This window comes from Eulemur rufifrons, chromosome 16 (genome assembly GCF_041146395.1).
Source record: "Eulemur rufifrons isolate Redbay chromosome 16, OSU_ERuf_1, whole genome shotgun sequence".
Classification (NCBI taxonomy): Eukaryota; Metazoa; Chordata; class Mammalia; order Primates; family Lemuridae; genus Eulemur; species Eulemur rufifrons.
In genome coordinates this window covers 24919220-24938427 of record NC_090998.1, presented here as the reverse complement: position 1 = coordinate 24938427, position 19208 = coordinate 24919220, and the positions used below count along the sequence as shown (strand labels likewise).

At 36.9% G+C, this 19208-nt stretch overlaps 1 protein-coding gene and 1 non-coding gene across 2 annotated transcripts in view; one reads left to right on the top strand and one right to left on the bottom strand.

Annotated features, from left to right (window-relative positions):
• Positions 1–19208, bottom strand: part of BMAL2 (basic helix-loop-helix ARNT like 2) — a 60477-nt gene that overhangs the window by 9361 nt on the left and 31908 nt on the right. The window contains exons 10-14 of the mRNA XM_069491207.1: positions 11955–12195; positions 11387–11493; positions 11074–11224; positions 9705–9763; positions 8774–8882 (exon numbers count right to left, since the gene is read on the bottom strand). Coding sequence (XP_069347308.1) covers positions 8774–8882; positions 9705–9763; positions 11074–11224; positions 11387–11493; positions 11955–12195 — 667 coding nt within the window. The remainder of the gene's footprint in view (positions 1–8773; positions 8883–9704; positions 9764–11073; positions 11225–11386; positions 11494–11954; positions 12196–19208) is intronic.
• On the top strand, positions 15300–15483 carry LOC138397781 (small Cajal body-specific RNA 16). Its single transcript, XR_011235889.1, has one exon. It is a non-coding gene; the product is annotated as a small Cajal body-specific RNA 16 (non-coding RNA).

Genomic DNA, 19208 nt, shown 5'->3' with positions numbered 1-19208 from the left:
AGGGTAATGCCAGCCTCATAAAATGAGTTTGGAAGTGTTCCCTCCTCTCCAATTTTTGGAGAGAGTTTCAGAAGGACTGGCATTAATCTTCTTTAAATGTTCAGTAGAATTCACCAGTGAAGCCATCTAATCCTGGACTTTGTTGGGAGGTTTTGATTAGTAATTCAATTATCTTCCTTGTATTAGTTGGTTCATGTTTTCTATTTCTTCATGATTCAGTTTTAGCAGGTTTTATGTTTCTAGGAATTTATCCATTTCTTCCAGGTTATCCAATTTGTTGATGTACAATTGTTCATAGGAGTCTCTGATGGTCTTTTGTATTTCTGTGGTATCAGTCATAATGCTTCCTCTTTCATTGATAAGTTTTTTAAAATTTATTTTCTTTCATATATACAGTCAGCCCTCTCTCTGTATCTGTGAGTTCTGCATCCAGACTCAACCAACCATGGATGGTAAATATTAAAAAAAAAACTAACAATAAAAAAATACAAATAAACGATACAACTATTTACATAGCATTTACATTGTATTAGGTATTATAAATAACCTAGAGATGATTTAAAGGACATGAAAGGATGTGCACAGGTTACATGCATGTACCATGTCATTTTACATAAGCGGCTTGAGCATCCACGAATTTTGGGTTCTGCAGGGGTTCCTTGAACCAATCGTCCTCCAATACTGAAGGACAACTGTATTTGAGTGTACATGTTTTGAGATATATATATATATAATGAAATAATTACTGCAGTCAAACAAACTTACGCATCACCTTCCACAGTTACCTCTGTGTGTATGCGTTAACAGCATCAAAAACCTACTCTCTTAGCAAATGTTCAGTGTACGATTTTATTAACTAGTTAGTCCTCATGCTGTACATTAGATCTCTAGACTTATTCATCCTATCTAACTGCAAAATTTGTACCCTTTTATCCATTTCTTCTTCCTCCAGTAAATACCATTCTACTCTTTTTATAGTCAACTTTTTTTTTCTTTTTTGAAGATTCTGTACACAAGTGAGATGATACAGTGTTTTTCATTCTATATTCTGTCTGGCTCATTTCACTTAGCATAATGTTCTCCCGGTTCACCCATGCTGTCACTGATTTTATTTGAGTCTTCTCTCTTTTTTCCTTAGTCTAGCTATATAGGTTTGTCAATTTTATCTTTTCAAAAACCCAACTCTTAGTTTCAATGATCATTTCTATTGTTTTTCTAATCTCTACTTAGTATGTTCCTGTTCTCATAATTTCCTTCCTTCTGCTGACTTTGGACTTAGCTTGTTCTTCTTTTTCTAGTTCCTTCAGTTATGTGTAAATCTAGGTTGTTTGAGATTTTTCTTTTTTCTTAATGTAGGCATTTATCACTATAAACTCTTTCTTAGAACTGTTTTTTGCTGCATCCGGTAAGTTTTGGTATGTTGTTTCCATTTTCATTTGTCTCAATTTTTTAAATTCTCTTTTGATTTCTTCTTTGACCCACTGGTTGTTCAGGACTGTGTTTGTTAGTTATTTAGTTTCCAAATAATTGTGAATTTTCCAATTTTCCTCTTGTGATTTCTAGTTTCATACTATTGTGGTCAAAAAAGATACTTATATGATTTCAATCTTCTTAAATTCTTAAAGACTGCTTTTGTGCCCTAACATGTAACCTATATTCTGGAGAATGGTCCATGTGCACTTGGAAAGAATGTGTATTCTGCTGCCATTGGATGGAATGTGTCATACATGTCTTTTAGGTCCACGTGATCCACAGTGGTTTCTTTATTGATTTTTCTTGGATGCTGTATCCATTGTTGAAACTGGGGTGTTGAGGTCCCCTATTATTATAGTATTGCTGTTTATCTGTCCCTTCAATTCTGTTGATATTTGCTTTAGGTGCTCCAATGTTGAGTACATATACATTTACAATTATTACATTCTCTTGATGAATTGACCCCTTTATCATTATATAATGACCTTCTTTGTCTCATGACAGTTTTTTGTTTTTTTTAAGACAGAGTCTTACTATGTTGCCCAGACTGGAGTGCAGTGGCTATTTGCAGGAGTGATCATAGTGCATCCTGGGCTCAAGTGATCCTCCTGTCTCAGCCTCCCAAATAGCTAACAGTACAGGAACGTGCTACCATACCTGGCTTAGTTTTTGACATAAAATTTTATTTTGTCTGATGTAAATACAGTTACCCCTGCTTTCTTTTGGTTATCATTGGCATGAAGTATCTTTTTCTATCCCTTCACTTTCAGCCTATGTGTGTCCCCAAAGCTAAAATGAGTCTCTTGTAGGTAGCATATAGTTGGATCTCGTTTTTAACATTCATTCAGCCACTCCATGTCTTTGACTGAAGAATTTACTCCATTTACATGTAATTATTGATAGGGATTTACTATTGCCCTATTGTTAATTGTTTTCTATAGCTTCTTTGTTCCATTCTTCCTCTCTTGCTGTCTTCCTTTGTGATTTGATGTCTTTTTTGGTGAGGTATGCTTTGATTCCTTTTCTTCTCTTTTGTAAAAAAGAACTTCTTTGTGTTTACCATGAGGCTTACATAAAACATCTTATAATGGGCCATTATAAGCTGATTACACTTTAACTTCCTCTCTCCACATTTGGTTACTGATGTCACAATTTGTATCTTTATGTATCATGTATCCATTAAGAAATTACTATAGGTACAGTTATTTTTTAATACTTTTGTCTTTTAACTTTTATACTAGAATTAAAAAGGATTTATGCACCACCCTTACAATATTAGAGTATTCTGAATTTGACTATAGTCTTACATTAACATTGATTTTTATATACATTCATGTTTTCATGTTAGCCTCCTTTTGTTTCAACTTGAAGAACTCATTTTAGCTTTTCTTGTAAGACCGGTCTCATGGTAATAAACTCCCACAGCTTTTGCTTGTCTGGTAAAGTTCTTCTTGCTTCATACAGTATTTTTTTTTTTTTTTTTTGAGACAAGGCATTGCTTTGTTGCCTGGGCTAGAGTGCAGTGGCATCATTATAGCTCACTGCAACCTCAGATTCCTAGGCTCAAGTGATCCTCCTGTCTCAGCCTCCCAAGTAGCTGGGACTGCTGATGTGTGCCACCATGCCCGGCTAATTTTTCTATTTTTGGTAGAGATGGGGTCTTGCTCTTCCTCAGGCTGGTCTTGAACTCCTGGCCTCAAGAGATCCTCCTGCATTGGGCTCCCAAAGTGCTAGAATTACAAGAACCACTGTGCCCAGCCTTCATATAGTATTCTTGGTTGGCAGTTTTTTTTTTCTTTTAGCACTTTGAATATATCATCCCATTCTCTCCCAACCTGCAAGGTTTCTGCTGAGAAAGATGCTGGAAGCTTATGTGGGTTCCCTTGTATGTGACAAGTTACCTTTCTCTTGATGCTTTCAAAATTATCTTTGACTTTTGAGAACTTGATTATAATGTGTCTTGGTGAAGATCTTTTTATATTTGATCTATTTGGGGTCCTTTGGATCTCTTGGATCTGGAATTCCTGGGTTCAATGAACATTTCCGTCTCTGAATTTGGGAATTTTCTGTCATTATTTCTTAAAATAAGCTTTCTGCCTCTCAGTCTTTCTCTATTTCTTCTGGGACTCCCATAATGTGTATATTGGTCGCTTGATGGTGTCCTGTAGTCTTTCTTTACTCTGGAAGTCCTAGTCTGACATCTTACTAACATCACTCTTGGTTCCTGTTTTTAAAATCACTACCTACTCACCTATCCTTAAATTAATGAGGAAAACTACCCCTTCTCTCATCTCTTTACTACCAGATTAATCTTCTGAATCATGGCTTCCTTCATATTAGTCCTTTGGGCAGAAATCTGCTATTTTGACTTCAATTTAGTTAAGACTCCCCACTACTCACCAATCCAACTCCTCTTTCTATTGAGTCTCCTTGTTTTCTGAAACCACCATGATTTCTCCCACCCACCTCCATATATTAGCTGAGGTGCCTTCATATATAAATGCCCTCTCTACTATATCCTGAACATTCCCAGGATACCCAGCTGTCAATGTTTGGCTCCACTCACACTTGCCTTAAAATGTCCTTGCAGCACATATGGTCAAATGATTTTCAACAAGGGTGCCAAGAACACTCAATGGGGAAAAGATAGTGCTTTCAACAAATGCTGTGGGAGAACTGGACATCCATATGCAAAAGAATGAAGTTGGACTCTTACCTTATGACATTAGATTTGCCAATGATTTCTTGGTATGACACCAAAAGCACAGGCAAAAAAAGAAAAAATAGATAAAGTAGCTACATCAAAATTAGAAACTTTTGTGCATCAAAGAGATACTATCAACAGAGTGAAAAGTCAGCCCATGGACTGGGAAAGAATATTTGCCAATCACATATCTGGTAGTGGTTAATATCCAGAATATTTAAAGAACTCCCAACTCAACAACAACAAAACAACCAACCTGCTTTATAAAATAGGCAATGGACTTGAATGTGTACTTATACTTCTCCAAAGAAGAAACACAGATGACCAATAAGCACATGAAAAGATACTCAATATCACTAATCATTAGGGAAATGCAAATCAAAATCACAATGAGATACCACTTTATACCCATTAGATGGCCATTATCAAAAAGAAAATGAAACAAAATAACAAGTGTTGATGAGGATGTGGAGAAATTGGAACTCTTATGCACTACTGGTAGCAATGTAAGATGGTAAAGCTACTATGGAATACAGTATGGCAGTTCCTCAAAAAATTAAAAACAGAATTACCAGATTACCCAACAATTCTGAGTATATACCAAAAAAACCTGAAAAGCAAAGATTCAAACAGGTAATTTGTACAACCATGTTCATAGCAGGATAGCCAAAAAGTAGAAGCAACCCAGATGTCTATCAACAAATAAATGAATAAACAAAAGGTAGTATATACATACAACAGATTATTATTAAGCCTTAAACAGAAGGAAATTCTGACACATGCTACAACATGGACAAACCTTGAAACCCTTAAGGTAAATAATCCAGTCACAAAAGGACAAATAACTATACATTTCCACCTATCTGAGGTACTTAGTGTAGTCAAATTCATATAGATAGAAAGTAGAATGGTGGTTGCAAGGGACTGGGGGAGGGAAAATGGGACCTTATTGTTTAATGGGTACGTAGTTTCAGTTATGTAAGATTAAAAAAGTTCTGGAGATGGATAGTGGTGATGGCTGTACAACAATGTGCATGTACTTAAGGCTACAGAACTGTACATTTAAAAATGGTAAAAATGGTAAATTTTGTTACGTACATTTTCTCATAATTAAAAAATGCACTTCTAGATCCACTGATTTTTTTCATTACCTAGGTCGTTGAGTTGTAAAACCTCAAAACTGGAAGGTAAGTTGGATCCTGTAGTGAAACTCATTCTAGAATTAGATGCCCAGAATGTACAAACCATGCATTTCAGCATCTAATAATGTATTATATGTTAGTTTGTTTTATACATTAAGTCTTATGAAGAGATTTATGTTCAAAGCATACAACAGGCCGGGCGCGGTGGCTCACGCCTGTAATCCTAGCACTCTGGGAGGCCGAGGCGGGTGGATTGCTCAAGGTCAGGAGTTCGAGACCAGCCTGAGCGAGACCCCGTCTCTACTAAAAATAGAAAGACATTATATGGACACCTAAAAATCTATATAGAAAAAATTAGCCGGGCATAGTGGCGCATGCCTGTAGTCCCAGCTACTCGGGAGGCTGAGGCAGTAGGATCGCTTAAGCCCAGGAGTTTGAGGTTGCTGTGAGCTAAGCTGACGCCACGGCACTCACTCTAGCCTGGGCAACAAAGTGAGACTCTGTCTCAACAAAAAAAAAAAAAAAAAAAAAAAACAAAGCATACAACAGATCATATATATATCTTTGTGTATATATTTTATAATATTAATACTTCCAATACTTCAAGTACGTAAGTATTCAATAAATCCAGTCTCAAATATAAAACTAGACTGAACAAAGGTCTGTACTGTTATATCTCATATTGTAGAGTTATAGGTCCCTTCTCCACAATTCCAAAACTGAAAGATTTTCCCTAATTCATTTGTCAGCAAAATCTCAATTACTCTGAACTCAGTAAAACCTGAACTTAACTGATAGGAAGCTATTATTTATCCCTCTATATCCTGTTTAGTGTAATACAAATATTTACACACTTCACTTCAGAAATATATTTAAACATTTATTATGCCAAATGTCAAACAGATATAAAAGTAGATAGTATAAATGAAATCTCATACATCCACCAAACAGCATCAATAATTATTCTTTTCCAATCATGTTTAATGTACATACTTCCCAAATCTTACCTCCTTCCTTCCTCCACTGATCATCTGGAAGCATATCCTAGATATTTTATCATTTAATTGGTAAATACCTCTCATTGCAAAAATACGGTGCAATTGCTTTTGGCACGCTGCCCATGAAGTAAACTGTTTTCTGGGGATGCTACACATATCTCTTTATAAAACTGAATTCCAAAACACTGTTTTTCTAAAGTTCAAAGAAATTCTGAGTTCAAAACATAGTGGTCCTAAGGGTTTTAGATGGGCCTGTATACACACATATCCACACATAAACATGTCTTTCTTTTTCCCTTTACAAGTGGATTATTATATATATTACTATTTTTTTCTATTCCTGTGTTTTTTTCTATTTTCTATTTTAAAGATCTTTTCATGTTAACATAAATAGAGCTACCTCATTTTTTTTTTCTTGAGACAGGGTCCCACTCTGTCACCCATGCTGAAGTGCAGTAGTGCCATCACAGCTCACTGCAACCTCAAATTTCCAGGCTCAGGTGATCCGCCTGCCTGAGCCTCCCAAGTAGCTGGGACTACAGAAGTGTGCCAACACGCCTGGTTAATTTTTCTACTTTTTTCTGTAGAGACAGGGTCTCACACTCGGCTCAGGCTAGTATTGAACTCCTGGCCTCATGCAATCCCCCACATTGGCCTCCCAAAGTGCTAGGATTACAGATGTGAGCCACTGTGCCCAGTGCTACCTCATTTTGAATAGTTGCAGTGTACCCCGCTGTATGGATATACCATTAAAGTTATGGTTATGACAAATGTTTAAACATTGAAATCACACTGTAAGCTATGCAGCAATGAACAGTCCTGTTCATGCATCTTTGAACAGTTAAGAATTTTCTGCTGGGGTAGAATAGCTGAGTCCAAGATTATATATACTTACATTTTTGATAGGTATGGTCTAACTGCCCTGCACTAATTTAAACTCCCACAAAGAGTTTTTGAGTGCCTGTGTTATCATACTCTCACCAATACTATTATCAAACTTTTAAATCTTTGATAATCTTCTAAGTAAAAAAGGTATCTTATTTTTTAAATTTGTGTGTATATATATTAATATGTTAACTATGAATACAGCTGAACAATTTTTAAAATTTCTTGCCCATTTGTATTTTTTTATGTTCATGTCCACTGTCTAACTTATTTTTATTGAGTTACTTTAAAAATAACTATTCCTTATACTATATATAAAGTTTAATAACTTTATTCTTTACACTATAAAACTCTTCATATATTAAGATAGTCTGTTTTATCATATGAAATGCACCCATTTTCCACAGTTCATAATTTATCTTTTCACTCTGTTTTCTTTTTTTATTTTTAGAGATAGGGTCTCACCCTGTCACCCAGTCTGGAGTGCAGTAGCATGATCATAGCTCACTGCAGCCTGCAACTCCTGGACTCAAGTGATCCTCCTGCCTCAGACTTTGGACTAGCTGAGACTACAGGTGCGTGCCTCCACACCTAGCTCATTTTTTTTTTTTTTTTTTTTAAAGATGAGTTTTCACTATGTTGCCCAGGCTGGTCTCAAACTCCTGGACTCAAGTGATCCTCCCACATCACTGGGATTACAGGTGTACGCTACTGTGCCCAGCTTATCTTTTAACTTTGTTTTAACAATTACATTTAAGTTTTGGATTTGTATATAATTAAATTTATCAAATTTTTTTCTTAATGAATTCTGGATTCTATGTGATATTTAGAAGAACTTTTCAAACTGAAATTATAAAAATCCATACATGTGTTCTTGAAATACTTTTACAGTTTTACTTTGACCTCTTTGATGTATCTGGAATTTATTTTAGTGTAAAGAATAAAGTTAGGGTCTGGCTTTATTTTTTTCCCCAAAGGTTTACTATAGTGCCCTTTAATGTTTAATTCATTTCCATTACTGATTTAAAATTCCACTTTTACCATATAATAAATCTCCACGTGCATTTGAGTCTATTTCTGAAATCTAATCTTTTACATTATCTACTTGTGGGTTGTTTCAAAATGTTTTATTGACTATAGCTTTATAACATATTTTAATGTTTCATAGGGTTAGTCTCACTTTTCACTTTTATTTTTCAGAAGTTTTAGGACTATTTTAATATGATTAGTATAATTTGTTGGATCCCAAAAACAAATGCATGGTGGTATTTTGACTAGATTCACATTGAATAGGTTAGTTTAAGGAATGACATTCTTATAATACTGAGTCTTCCCAATGAAAAACAGCTTATGTCGGGAAAGTTATTCAAGTTATCTTTGTACCTTTGCAAATTTTAAAGGTTTCTTTTTATACTTCTTGTAAAATTTGTATCTTAAATATTTTATCTTTTCCATTATATTATTAATCTGGTTATTGCTTGCATGTAGGAAAACTACCGATTTCTGTGTATATCAGTTTTATAAATAAGATAATTTTACTTGTGAAAATATTTACAGCAATAAAACATTACCTTTGTAAATCCAGAACTTCATTTGCAATATCTGTTCCGATACTACCAGCACCAAGTACAGTTCCAGTAGACATTCCAGGCACACTAGTACACGACTGTTTGGAGGATTCTAAGTAATAACAAAAGGAAAAATTCAATTAAAGCATATAACTTTGGTTAATATTTTTCTTTCAATTCAAATAATTTTCTAGTTCTTTCCTTACAAGAAATAGACTAGCTGCATCTTACAATCGTAGAAAATATTCATCCTTGAATTACAAACATAACTCATGATGCTCTAAGATACTTATGAAAAGTGACCTGAATCAAACGTGTAGGATGTCACTGAGGGCACCATTGTGATCTGTTAAGTAACCTTTGAGTACAGTCTGCTCCCACTTTCATCTCCACACCAAAGCCAGAGCAGTATTATTTTATTTTTAATATTTCCTAATCTTTTTATTTTTTAAAATATGTAATACATTAATATATTCCTATGGTGAAAAACTAATAGACAAGAAAACTGCCTCCCTTAATACTTTTCATTAATTTGTCCAACAGCTATTTAGTGTATGCCACATGGACATGGAACAGTGCTGGCTGCTAGGGATAAATAATGGATGAAACACCACTCTCCTGCTCTTGAACAACTCAATCCAGTGGAAAGCCAGTTGAGTGAACAACCAATTGCCATATGACGGAAGATTGTAACAAAAGCATGAGCAAAGTGTTATGGAGATTGTCAAGGGATATGGGAGTTTCAAATGGGCTACGTTTCCCTTTGAACTTAGTCTCTTACTTCTAAACCAAAATTGGGATTCTTATAACTCCACCCACAGAACTCTTTTCGATTTCACCTTGAAATTTTTCCCACCCTGAGACAAAAAAGATAGTAATAGTCTTAGTAATATGTCTTAGTAGTCAGTCTTTTATCATCTAAAACTAAGCTTACCTTCTGATGAATGAGAGCTACAAGGAAAAAATGATGCTTCTTGAGTCTCACTGTGCCTCCTAGAATTAAAAAAAACACCATAGGTGATTTATTTTCTAAGGTGAAAAAAATTGTTAAAGCAACTACATGTTCACTGCCTAACTTTTTTTTATTGTGTTATTTAAAAAAAAAGTTACTGAATTATATTAAATACTCTGTATGTTTAATCTGTCCATTCTTGGCTCATATGTTTTATTACAAACATATCTTTAATATCACCACCAGGGATCAAGGTATTGATGTGCTAAGTATCAGGGCATTTAATGCCCTAGTCCTCTATAAAGTATGTGTTCTCACAATAACAAATTATCAGTTCATTAATGGTGAGAAGGCAAGGATTATTGGGATGGGTGACAAAGAATACTGGAGGTACTAAATTTTTTGTGTTTTTGTTTTTTTTTACTCAATATTATTGATAAGGAAACAGAATCGTTTTGATGAAATAGCAATTTTAAAGAGAACCTTATAGAAAAACAATAAAACTCAGAACACGGCCATGCTAGCCTTTTGCGCTAATCAGGAAAAGCTGGCTCTTCCTTCAGAGGCTGACACAGCTGTAGATGAGACTTGCCAAGCCACACTCAGTCTGGATTTCCGCTCCCCCTTCAGCCAAGCACCCCTGTGCTGGGAACGCCTTACACAGTCACGTGTGGCACCCCAGGCTTAGAAGTACACATAAAAATGATGGAACGAGGCGTCCAGTGGGAGAGGTGGTTCACCCCTGTAATCCTAGCACTTTGGGAGGCTAAAGCGGAAGGACTGCTTGAAGCCAGGAGTTTGATACCAGCCTGGGCAATGGTGAGACCTTGTCTCTACAAAAATAAAACAAATTAGGCATGGTGGCATGTGCCTGTAGTCCCAGCTACTATGGAGGCTGGGGCAGAAGGATCACTTGAGCCCAGGAGTTTGAGGTTACAGTGAGTGATGACTGCACTCTGGCCCTGGCAACAGAGCCAGACTCTCTCTTCTAGGAAAAAAAAAAAAAAAAGCGATGGGGGACAAAACAATTATCTTACACTGACATACAGTCCAAAGCCACATCCACATGGTTCATTGCGTAGCCAAGGGGGCTAGGAAGGAAATGCTTGAATAAATGGCTTTACTATCATATATTATACCTAGTAAGAAGGAATATATTACAAAAGGGCAAACTTTTAGCTTAATTCTGAAACCTAATGCCAATGAACAGTAAATGAGTCACTCAAAAGATATATCTCAAGTTGTAACAAAAGGCCAGAGGATCATACAGTTTTGATGGTTTAACAAGATGAGAAAAGCAAAGTACTCATTTGAAATTAATATGAAGGTCTTAACATAAAAAATTACTTACAAAACTAAAGTGTTGACGGACACAATATATTCCAGTTCTTTGGTCCAAGGATTTGTGAAACTAAACCACTGGCTTTTTAAAGTTACAAAAGAGCCATCTTTTGCTCTGAATTTGTATGAATCTATAAATATTTTCTCCTTACTCTGTAGGACTTAAAAAGAAAAGATAGTTATCAGTATAACAGTCTACCACCAATAAAAATCAATGCTATGAGGATTAATTCAGGTTTCAGATTTCAGAAGAATGGGAAATTAAAGAGTTGAAAGCATAATTAAAAATGACCCCAAAATTACACCATTCAATGCATGCCTACCTGCTTTGTGCTTGTCAGTCAAATTACTATGGTCATCTTGATGAAAATATTCATAACAAGAAGTTCCCAAAAGTTCCTGAGGCAGATATCCTAAAATTGCTGTTGCCCTAGTTTTGAAATTGAAAATAAAGTTCAGACTTGGCGGGTGTACTCCCTCCCAGAATACTGCAGGCCAGTGTATGCTCCGGACAGCAAGGAAGTGGACTGGGGGATGAGTAACCCATGTGCATGGCTGGGCTCCCCGTGGCTGCCCTAGACCCAGACTAGACCTGCAACACAGGAGAGCCAGGCATGAAGCCGCCCACCCAAACCAGGGAGTGCTGTTATTTGCATTCACCAGTAAAACTGCGGCCACAGACCCTGCCCAGTTTCTGCACCACTGGCTAAGAAATAGTCCAAGTTTACACTTTGGCTTGAACAAATTTACTGACATCCCTATCCTGATTTCATTTAAACTGTATTTCCAGTTCTGAAGCCTTAAAAAAATCCAGCAATGCTACTAAGCCATGTCTTTAATAACCTCAAATATCCCACTGAACTCTAGTCATTATGACACATAAATGTTTACCTTTGATCTACATAGACAAATTTTCCGTTCATTGCAAATCGGGTTATAAATTCAGTTGGTTTCACTTTAATCTCTCCACTGTTCTGTGGGACGATGTATGGGTGTAATCTTCCAATGGCAACAAGGCAGGTAAAATTACTGTTGTCTTTCTTATTGTCCCTTTCTTCTTCCATTCCAACAATATTTGGAGGCCAACTTCTCAAGTATCCAGTGCAGTGGATAGTATAAAATTTTCTATGCTCTAATTCAAAAATGCAAAAAAAAAAAAAAGGGCATTTGGATCATTATGAATAAATTCTTAAGTTTCTCACGTTGATATTTATAATAGTTATAACTGTGCTATAAAATGTTCTTTAAATGTACTTTTAAATATGAAAGGGGAATAGTGTGACACTGAAAATAAATCATCCGTCTTGTTTATTTAACAACTTTATTCTTTTTTTTTTTTTTTTTGAGACAGAGTGTCACTCTGTTGCCCGGGCTAGAGTGCCATGGCATCAGCCTAGCTCACAGCAACCTCAGACTCCTGGGCTCAAGCAATCCTCCTGCTTCAGCCTCCCGAATAGCTGGGACTACAGGCATGCGCCACCATGCCCGGTTAATTTTTTCTATATATTTTTAGTTGTACAGCTAATTTCTTTCTATTTTTAGTAGAGACAGGGTCTTGCTCTTGCTCAGGCTGATCTCGAACTCCTGACCACCAGTGATCCTCCTGCCTCGGCCTCCCAGAGTGTTAGGATTACAGGTGTGAGCTACCAAGCCTGGCCAATGACTTTATTCTTAACAGGTTATTTTCCTCAGCAACTAAATTATAGGTACTACATCAAGAAGTTAACAGATTGCTTTAATTTGGGATTAACTAGGTCTATGGCTTAATATACTTCCAAATCAGTTTTTAAAATTACAATAGTTTATATCTGATAGAAAAAGTTAAACTTCATATTGTTTTTGGCTTATTAAATTTTTTGGTACATTATAATTTATATTCAAAAGTTAAAAAAAAGACATTTAAATCATTATGCATACATCGTTAAATTTCTTATGTTAGCACTTATAATGGTTAAAAGATATGGTTATAATAGATTACAGCAACATTTTAGAGAACATTTGGAGAAATTTATAATAAAAGGTATAAAAATAAAATCTTACTTAAAAATTTCACTTTTCTGAGAAATCCCAAGCAATTAACTCATAGGAAAAAGCTTGTCAAGCATGCTCAACCAGAATGACAAAAAACTAGAAATAATCTACATGTTCAAACATCAGGAAATGCTTAAGAAAAACAAATATAACACAGGCATAAAAGATGAGCAGTATACAGATTATAACATGCCACAAAAACAGTGATTTAAAGGTTAAAAAGTAGGAAAAAGAGCCTGATAAAAATGGTTTCAAACAGCTGTCTGTGATTTAGATTTAGAACAGACCAGAACAATCATTGTTTTACATTAGCACTATTTGTTACGACTGTTACTACAATAAATCTTTAAAAACATTTCTAAAAATTAGATATGAACTATAAGATAGCAGCTAATAATAATAGCAAAGATTTACAGAACACTTTATGTGCCATATTCTGTTTTAAGTGCTTTAAACATATAACTCATTTAATCTTAATAGTCCTATGAGATGTTCTAATCTTATCTCCATTGTTCTTAGGAAACAGAGTTAGTGCGGAGGCCACAGCAGGTACAGGAGGAGATGGAGTTACCACTCAGACAGGCTGGCTCTGGAGCTCAATTCCTGAACCCCTAACACTGTGCCATTTCATGACAGTGAGTGCTGTCACGGAAGGTGTTCAAACAGGAGTCACCTGGGTGGGGGTGGGGGAGGGGGAGGGGGACAAAAGGGTGGTCCAACCAGAGGGAACAGCCAGTCCAAACTGAGAGTAGACAGGGCAGGGAGACATGAAGCACAGGCTGCAGCAGAGAGGTGGCTGGAGAAGAGAGCAGGGGACAGACAGTTCAGGTCTTGTAAGCCATGCACAGGACCTCGGATGCGACACCTACCAGACACCACCCTCTCCGTGGTCCACAGATGCCTTAAATTACAAAACTTCTTATCTCTTCCAACCTCAAATCTAGTCTTTATCACTTATTCGGTATCCTGTTTAATGGCACCACGATCAACCCAGGCAGTTAAAAGAGAAACCTGGGAGTCATTCTAGATTCCTCCCTTTACATCCCCCCAACATTCAAGATAGCTCACGGGAATTAAAACTGGGATAAGCATGAATACAAGCTTCTTACTCATGTTAACAAAACTAGATGGCAGTCAAAGACAAAAAGGCTTATACACCACGCTTGGCATTTCTGCAAATTTACAAATGATACTAAAACTATTCCACTCAACTGAAAATACAGACTAAAATAATGTATTTTGTATTTATGTATGGAATCTCATCACACAGAATGTAGCCTGTTGCTTTGATTCTTACAACAGAGTTACTATCTGTATTTCCAAATTATGTTTCTTTTTTTTCTTTTCTTTTTAAAAATAAAGATGGGGTTTTGCTATGTTGCCCAGGTTGATCTCAAACTCCTAGGCTCAAGCAATCCTCTTGCCTCAACCTCTCCAGTAGTTGGGACTACAGGCGTGAGCCACTGCACCCGATGAACTGTTTTAGTTTGAATTCTTGCTGAAGCAGATCCAAGACAAAGATTCAAATACAAGAAGCTTATTTCAGGGAATTCTGATAGGACAGTGGAGAACTGAGACAGGGAAAAGAGGAAGCTAAAAAAGCACCCAAGACCTGCAAGTGCTTGGAGTCATAGGCAGAACTGGCTCCAAAGACCAGAGAAAGAGGTCAAAGAGTCATGGTACTGGACTCTGTAAGCCAGTGGCATGCCCTGCCTGGAGTGGCAGGTACTGAGGGCATTGGCAGACAGCACCTGCTATCCCTGCACAAGAAACTAATGAATTTTGGGTGCGCTGTTGGATGTCTTTCTAGTGTACAATTACCTTACTAGGAAAAATTTAAGAAACACCTGAGACATTGAGTAGCAGTCATCCATCTTCATCAACCTCTAATTTCACAAGTTGAGATACCCGAGTAATTCTATCCCTACCTTAGAAGCTTTTTCAAAGTTTGAAGCCATGACACTAATGTTTGATTCAGGATAGTAATAATATTATAATGTCAGTGTTACTTATCTCTAAAAAATCTTTTATCATGAAAAATCTCAAATATAAATAAAATCAGAACAATATAATGAAATCCCAGTTCAGTAACTCATCTTGAGAAATCTTGAAAAATGACCTTTCCATACATCTTAAATTCAATTTCCAATTAGCAGGAAAAGGGCTTCTTCCTAGTCTTTCTTCCTTTAAATTTAAATGTAACTAATGGTCTGGGGAAAGACTCCTGTGCTGCTGAACCTGCCCAGTTGTGGGTGCAGCCTTGTACCAGGTAGCCCAACTCTACCATAAAGTAAGTTCCCAGAAGTCTTTCCTGGGATTTGAATTTGCAATAACAGGTGTGAGCATTCTAGCGGCAGTTTGATGATCATGTATGATACTGCAAACAGGACCAAAAAAAATGTACCTGCCATCATGGTAACAGGGAAGAAATACACCCTTACTAACCATAGGCTTTCATCATTATTAGGGTGTGGTCTTAAAACACAGAGATTCGCATTGGCTAATTACTATTGGAATGAACAACTATATGCAGAATATAACCATTTCTCCTTGACAGACAGACACTCTCCTTGGTTAAAGGAGAATACAAAACAATCTCATGAGGGAAGTCATCCATGTGGCCAATGGGCATTTACGTTCTGCAGTCACTTTCCCCTGGTAGGTGTCCTCACACTGTGAGAAGGGCCCTTACCGCTTCTTAGGCCAAATCAGTCTCATGCCTTTGGTACAGAGCTCTGGTGTGTTACGTGAATACTTGGTTCAAGTGCTTGAGCAGATTCAAAACTCCTTTTGAAAAGAGATTTGACTCTGAGTGCAGGCATCTGTGTGGCCTAGCCTGGCGTGGGAGTGAGCATCCTCGTGTGGGCAGGAACACATTCCTGCAACAGAAGCCAACTCCCTTGCTGTGTGTCAGCTGTGAAAATCATCCAGAATGCATCTCTTTCATTTATAACCCTCAGCATGGGAAGCTACTCTGGTAGGTGGCATGGCGTAGTGGAAAGAATATACATTTTAAAGGCAGATTTCTGATTCTTCCACCTTCTATGTGACCTCAAAAAAACAAATAATCTCTTAAAGCTTCAGTTTCCTCATTTGTAAGACAGGGATGCTTTTGCACAGGATTGTTAGGTGGACTGAATGAGATAATTATGCAAAGTTCTTGACATACAGCAGATTCTTAATAATTCACTCCTTTCTCTCTTTCATTTTTCTTTCTCTTTTGAGTCACAAAGAGCACCCATTTATTGAGTGCTTACGAGCCAAGCACCGTATGAGCCACATGTGATCCTAACTACACTCATGAGATGCTGTTATTATTTATACCCACTCTACTAGTCTGCTAGGGCTGCCATAACAAAACACCAGACTAACAAAATACCTGACGCTAAAACTCTATTGAATTTAGAACCCAAGCCCTCTCTGTCTGGAAGCCTGTCCTAACACGTGGCTGTCGTGAGGCAGAGCCTAACAGGAGAACCTGGAACATCAGACTAAAAACTATACTAGTTCCTTTAGTTCATCACAGAATTCAACTGTGAATTATCTCTAATTTACCATTTGTCAGCTATTCTTGAAGTATCTATATTTTCTCGGTAAGATTATCATTTATTTCAAAGGACAGAAATCATTCCTACCACCTCTATAAATCTCCAAAACTTATTAGAAATCCTTCTAGAAACCACATGGAAGTACTAAAATTTGATTAGCACATTCTTCAAGAATGCTGCTTTTATTTATTTATTTTTTTTAACCTCTGACCATACACATGTGTTTTTGTTTAAAATTCAATACTTACTATAGCAGAACTGGGCAGCTCCACAGGGGACATTCCACTTTCCTTTTTGTATCTTTGCAAAGGGTTAAAAGACCAGATACAGAAGTTATTATACTCCAGGATTATTATCAGTGACTGACCTGGACTCCCATATCTAAGAAAAATCCTCCAAGGATGTGTGTATTCAGTCATGTGTTGTCCTAGAATTTCATGAAAAGTGAGATGAAAAATCTAAGGCAATAGAAAAAAAAAGGGGCCTAGAGAAAGCAGAACCCTGCCTGGTTTGTGACTTACAGTTCCATATTTCAAGCCAAATTTTAAAATGCCAAGTTAATAAACATACATTTATTTTCAGCAAGGCCCTGATTCCTTTGGTTCTCACAACAGAGCCTTTTCAGAGTTACGTCTCATCAGAATTATGTTATAGAAAATGATCCAGCTTGTTTGCTGTCTTAGCTTGGGCTGTCAGCAAAATAGCACATACTGGGTGGCTTAAACATGAGAACTTCTTTTCTTACAGTTTTGGAGGCTAGAAATCTGAGATCAGGGTGTGCACACAGAGAAACAGCAAGCTGTCTGGCATCTCTTCTTATAAGGGCACTAATCCCTTCACGAGGGCCCCACACGCATGACCTCATCCAAACCTGATTACCTCCCAAAAGCCCCATCTCCAAATACCATCACATTGGGAATTAGCCTTCAACAAATGAATTTTGGGGACACAATTTAGACCACAGCATTTGCTAAACACTTCTTGGGATAAACTTTTTAAAATATGCCGAAATTTCTTCCTTGGGTGCAATAAAAACACTATAATGTATATTCATTCATTGAAGTCTTAATTATTCTTGTGGATCTGAGAGTGGGTATGTGGTCTGTCAACCAGGAACACAGGACAAGAGGACGGTCATTTATGCCTTCAGTCAACGTTTACTGAGTGTCCACTATGTGCCAGAGACCACAGATAGAAATGAGGCTCTCATTCCAGTGAGGGAGGCCAGTATTACAAAAAAATAAATAATTTCAATATATTAATAGTTTGGAAAGGGCAGCAAATATGAGAGAAGGTCAGGGTTACTGATGGATTACCAGAGGTGGCTACCTGGGACTCAAGCCAACCAGAGTGGGGACGGTAAATGGGAAGGTTTCCTGCAAAGAGGTGATGCCTGTGCTCTATGGTCCAGGGTCCACTGACAACTTGTACTCTCCATTCCTCCTGGCTGGATGGCCTGAGGCTGCTGTTGGGATTCTGTCATGGACATTTGACTCTGGTAAGTGTCCAGAGGCCTCAGGGTGGGTGCTTGAGCCACAGGCTTCTCAGGCTCAACCTGGGCTTCCATATTGGGCACTTATCAATTCAGGATTAAACTTTCATTATGGTGGAGAAGCGTGTCACCAAGCTACCCTCTCAAATCTTTCATGTCTCCACTGATCACCCTGTAGGGGCTGCCATATTGGGGAACGGAGCCTTTGAAATGTTTCTGGAGGTCCCTCAGCTGGTCTATGTGTCTTGGCCCTCCTGCAGTATTAATAAAAAGTCCAGCATGTCTGATTTAGTACTTCGTAATCGACTGCAGTCATGGCAATAGTCACTTAGCTCCCAGGGGCCTAATACAACATGAAAACATTCTTCCATACTGTCAGCTCAGGGGGTCTACTAAAAGTTCAGTGATGTCCCAGGGGCATCCTTGAGACTCATCTGTTATTTCTCTAGTCTCTAAAGCAATGCTCTTCAAATATTATCTATTTTGTTTGCCACAAAAAATTTTAAGCACCCTTCCTATGTATAAATTATACCCATATATATGTATTATTACATTAATATAATTATAAAACATAAAAGTAAAATTAAAAATGTAAGAGAAAAAGATGAAAATAACTGTTTTAAGAATTTTAATTTATTAATGATAAAACTTTGTTCTCTAAAAATTATTATACCTATTAGTGAGAGCAATATAATTATGCTGTATTTTTTTAAAAACCTTGTTTTAACACTTTGTGAAATAGTGATTTGAAGGTCTAACTCTACATCTAACCTCTTATTCTATTTTCTTTTTCTTCACAGTACTTATCACCATCAGCAAGAATTCTGCTTTGTTCACTGCTCTGGCCCCCGCATATACAAAGTGCCTGGCACACAGTGTGTACTTAAATATTTGTTGAAGAAAATTTTCTTTTTGAACGTGATGCCATATCATGGTGTGCTATTCTGCACCCCTTCCCTGCTCCACATTCAATGACCTCATGTTGGTAGCTTGTAACTAGCCACAGAAGGACTATTTATACCACAGAAATTGGCAAAGCTACAAATCAGGGCTTTATTTATTGTTTGCCTTTAA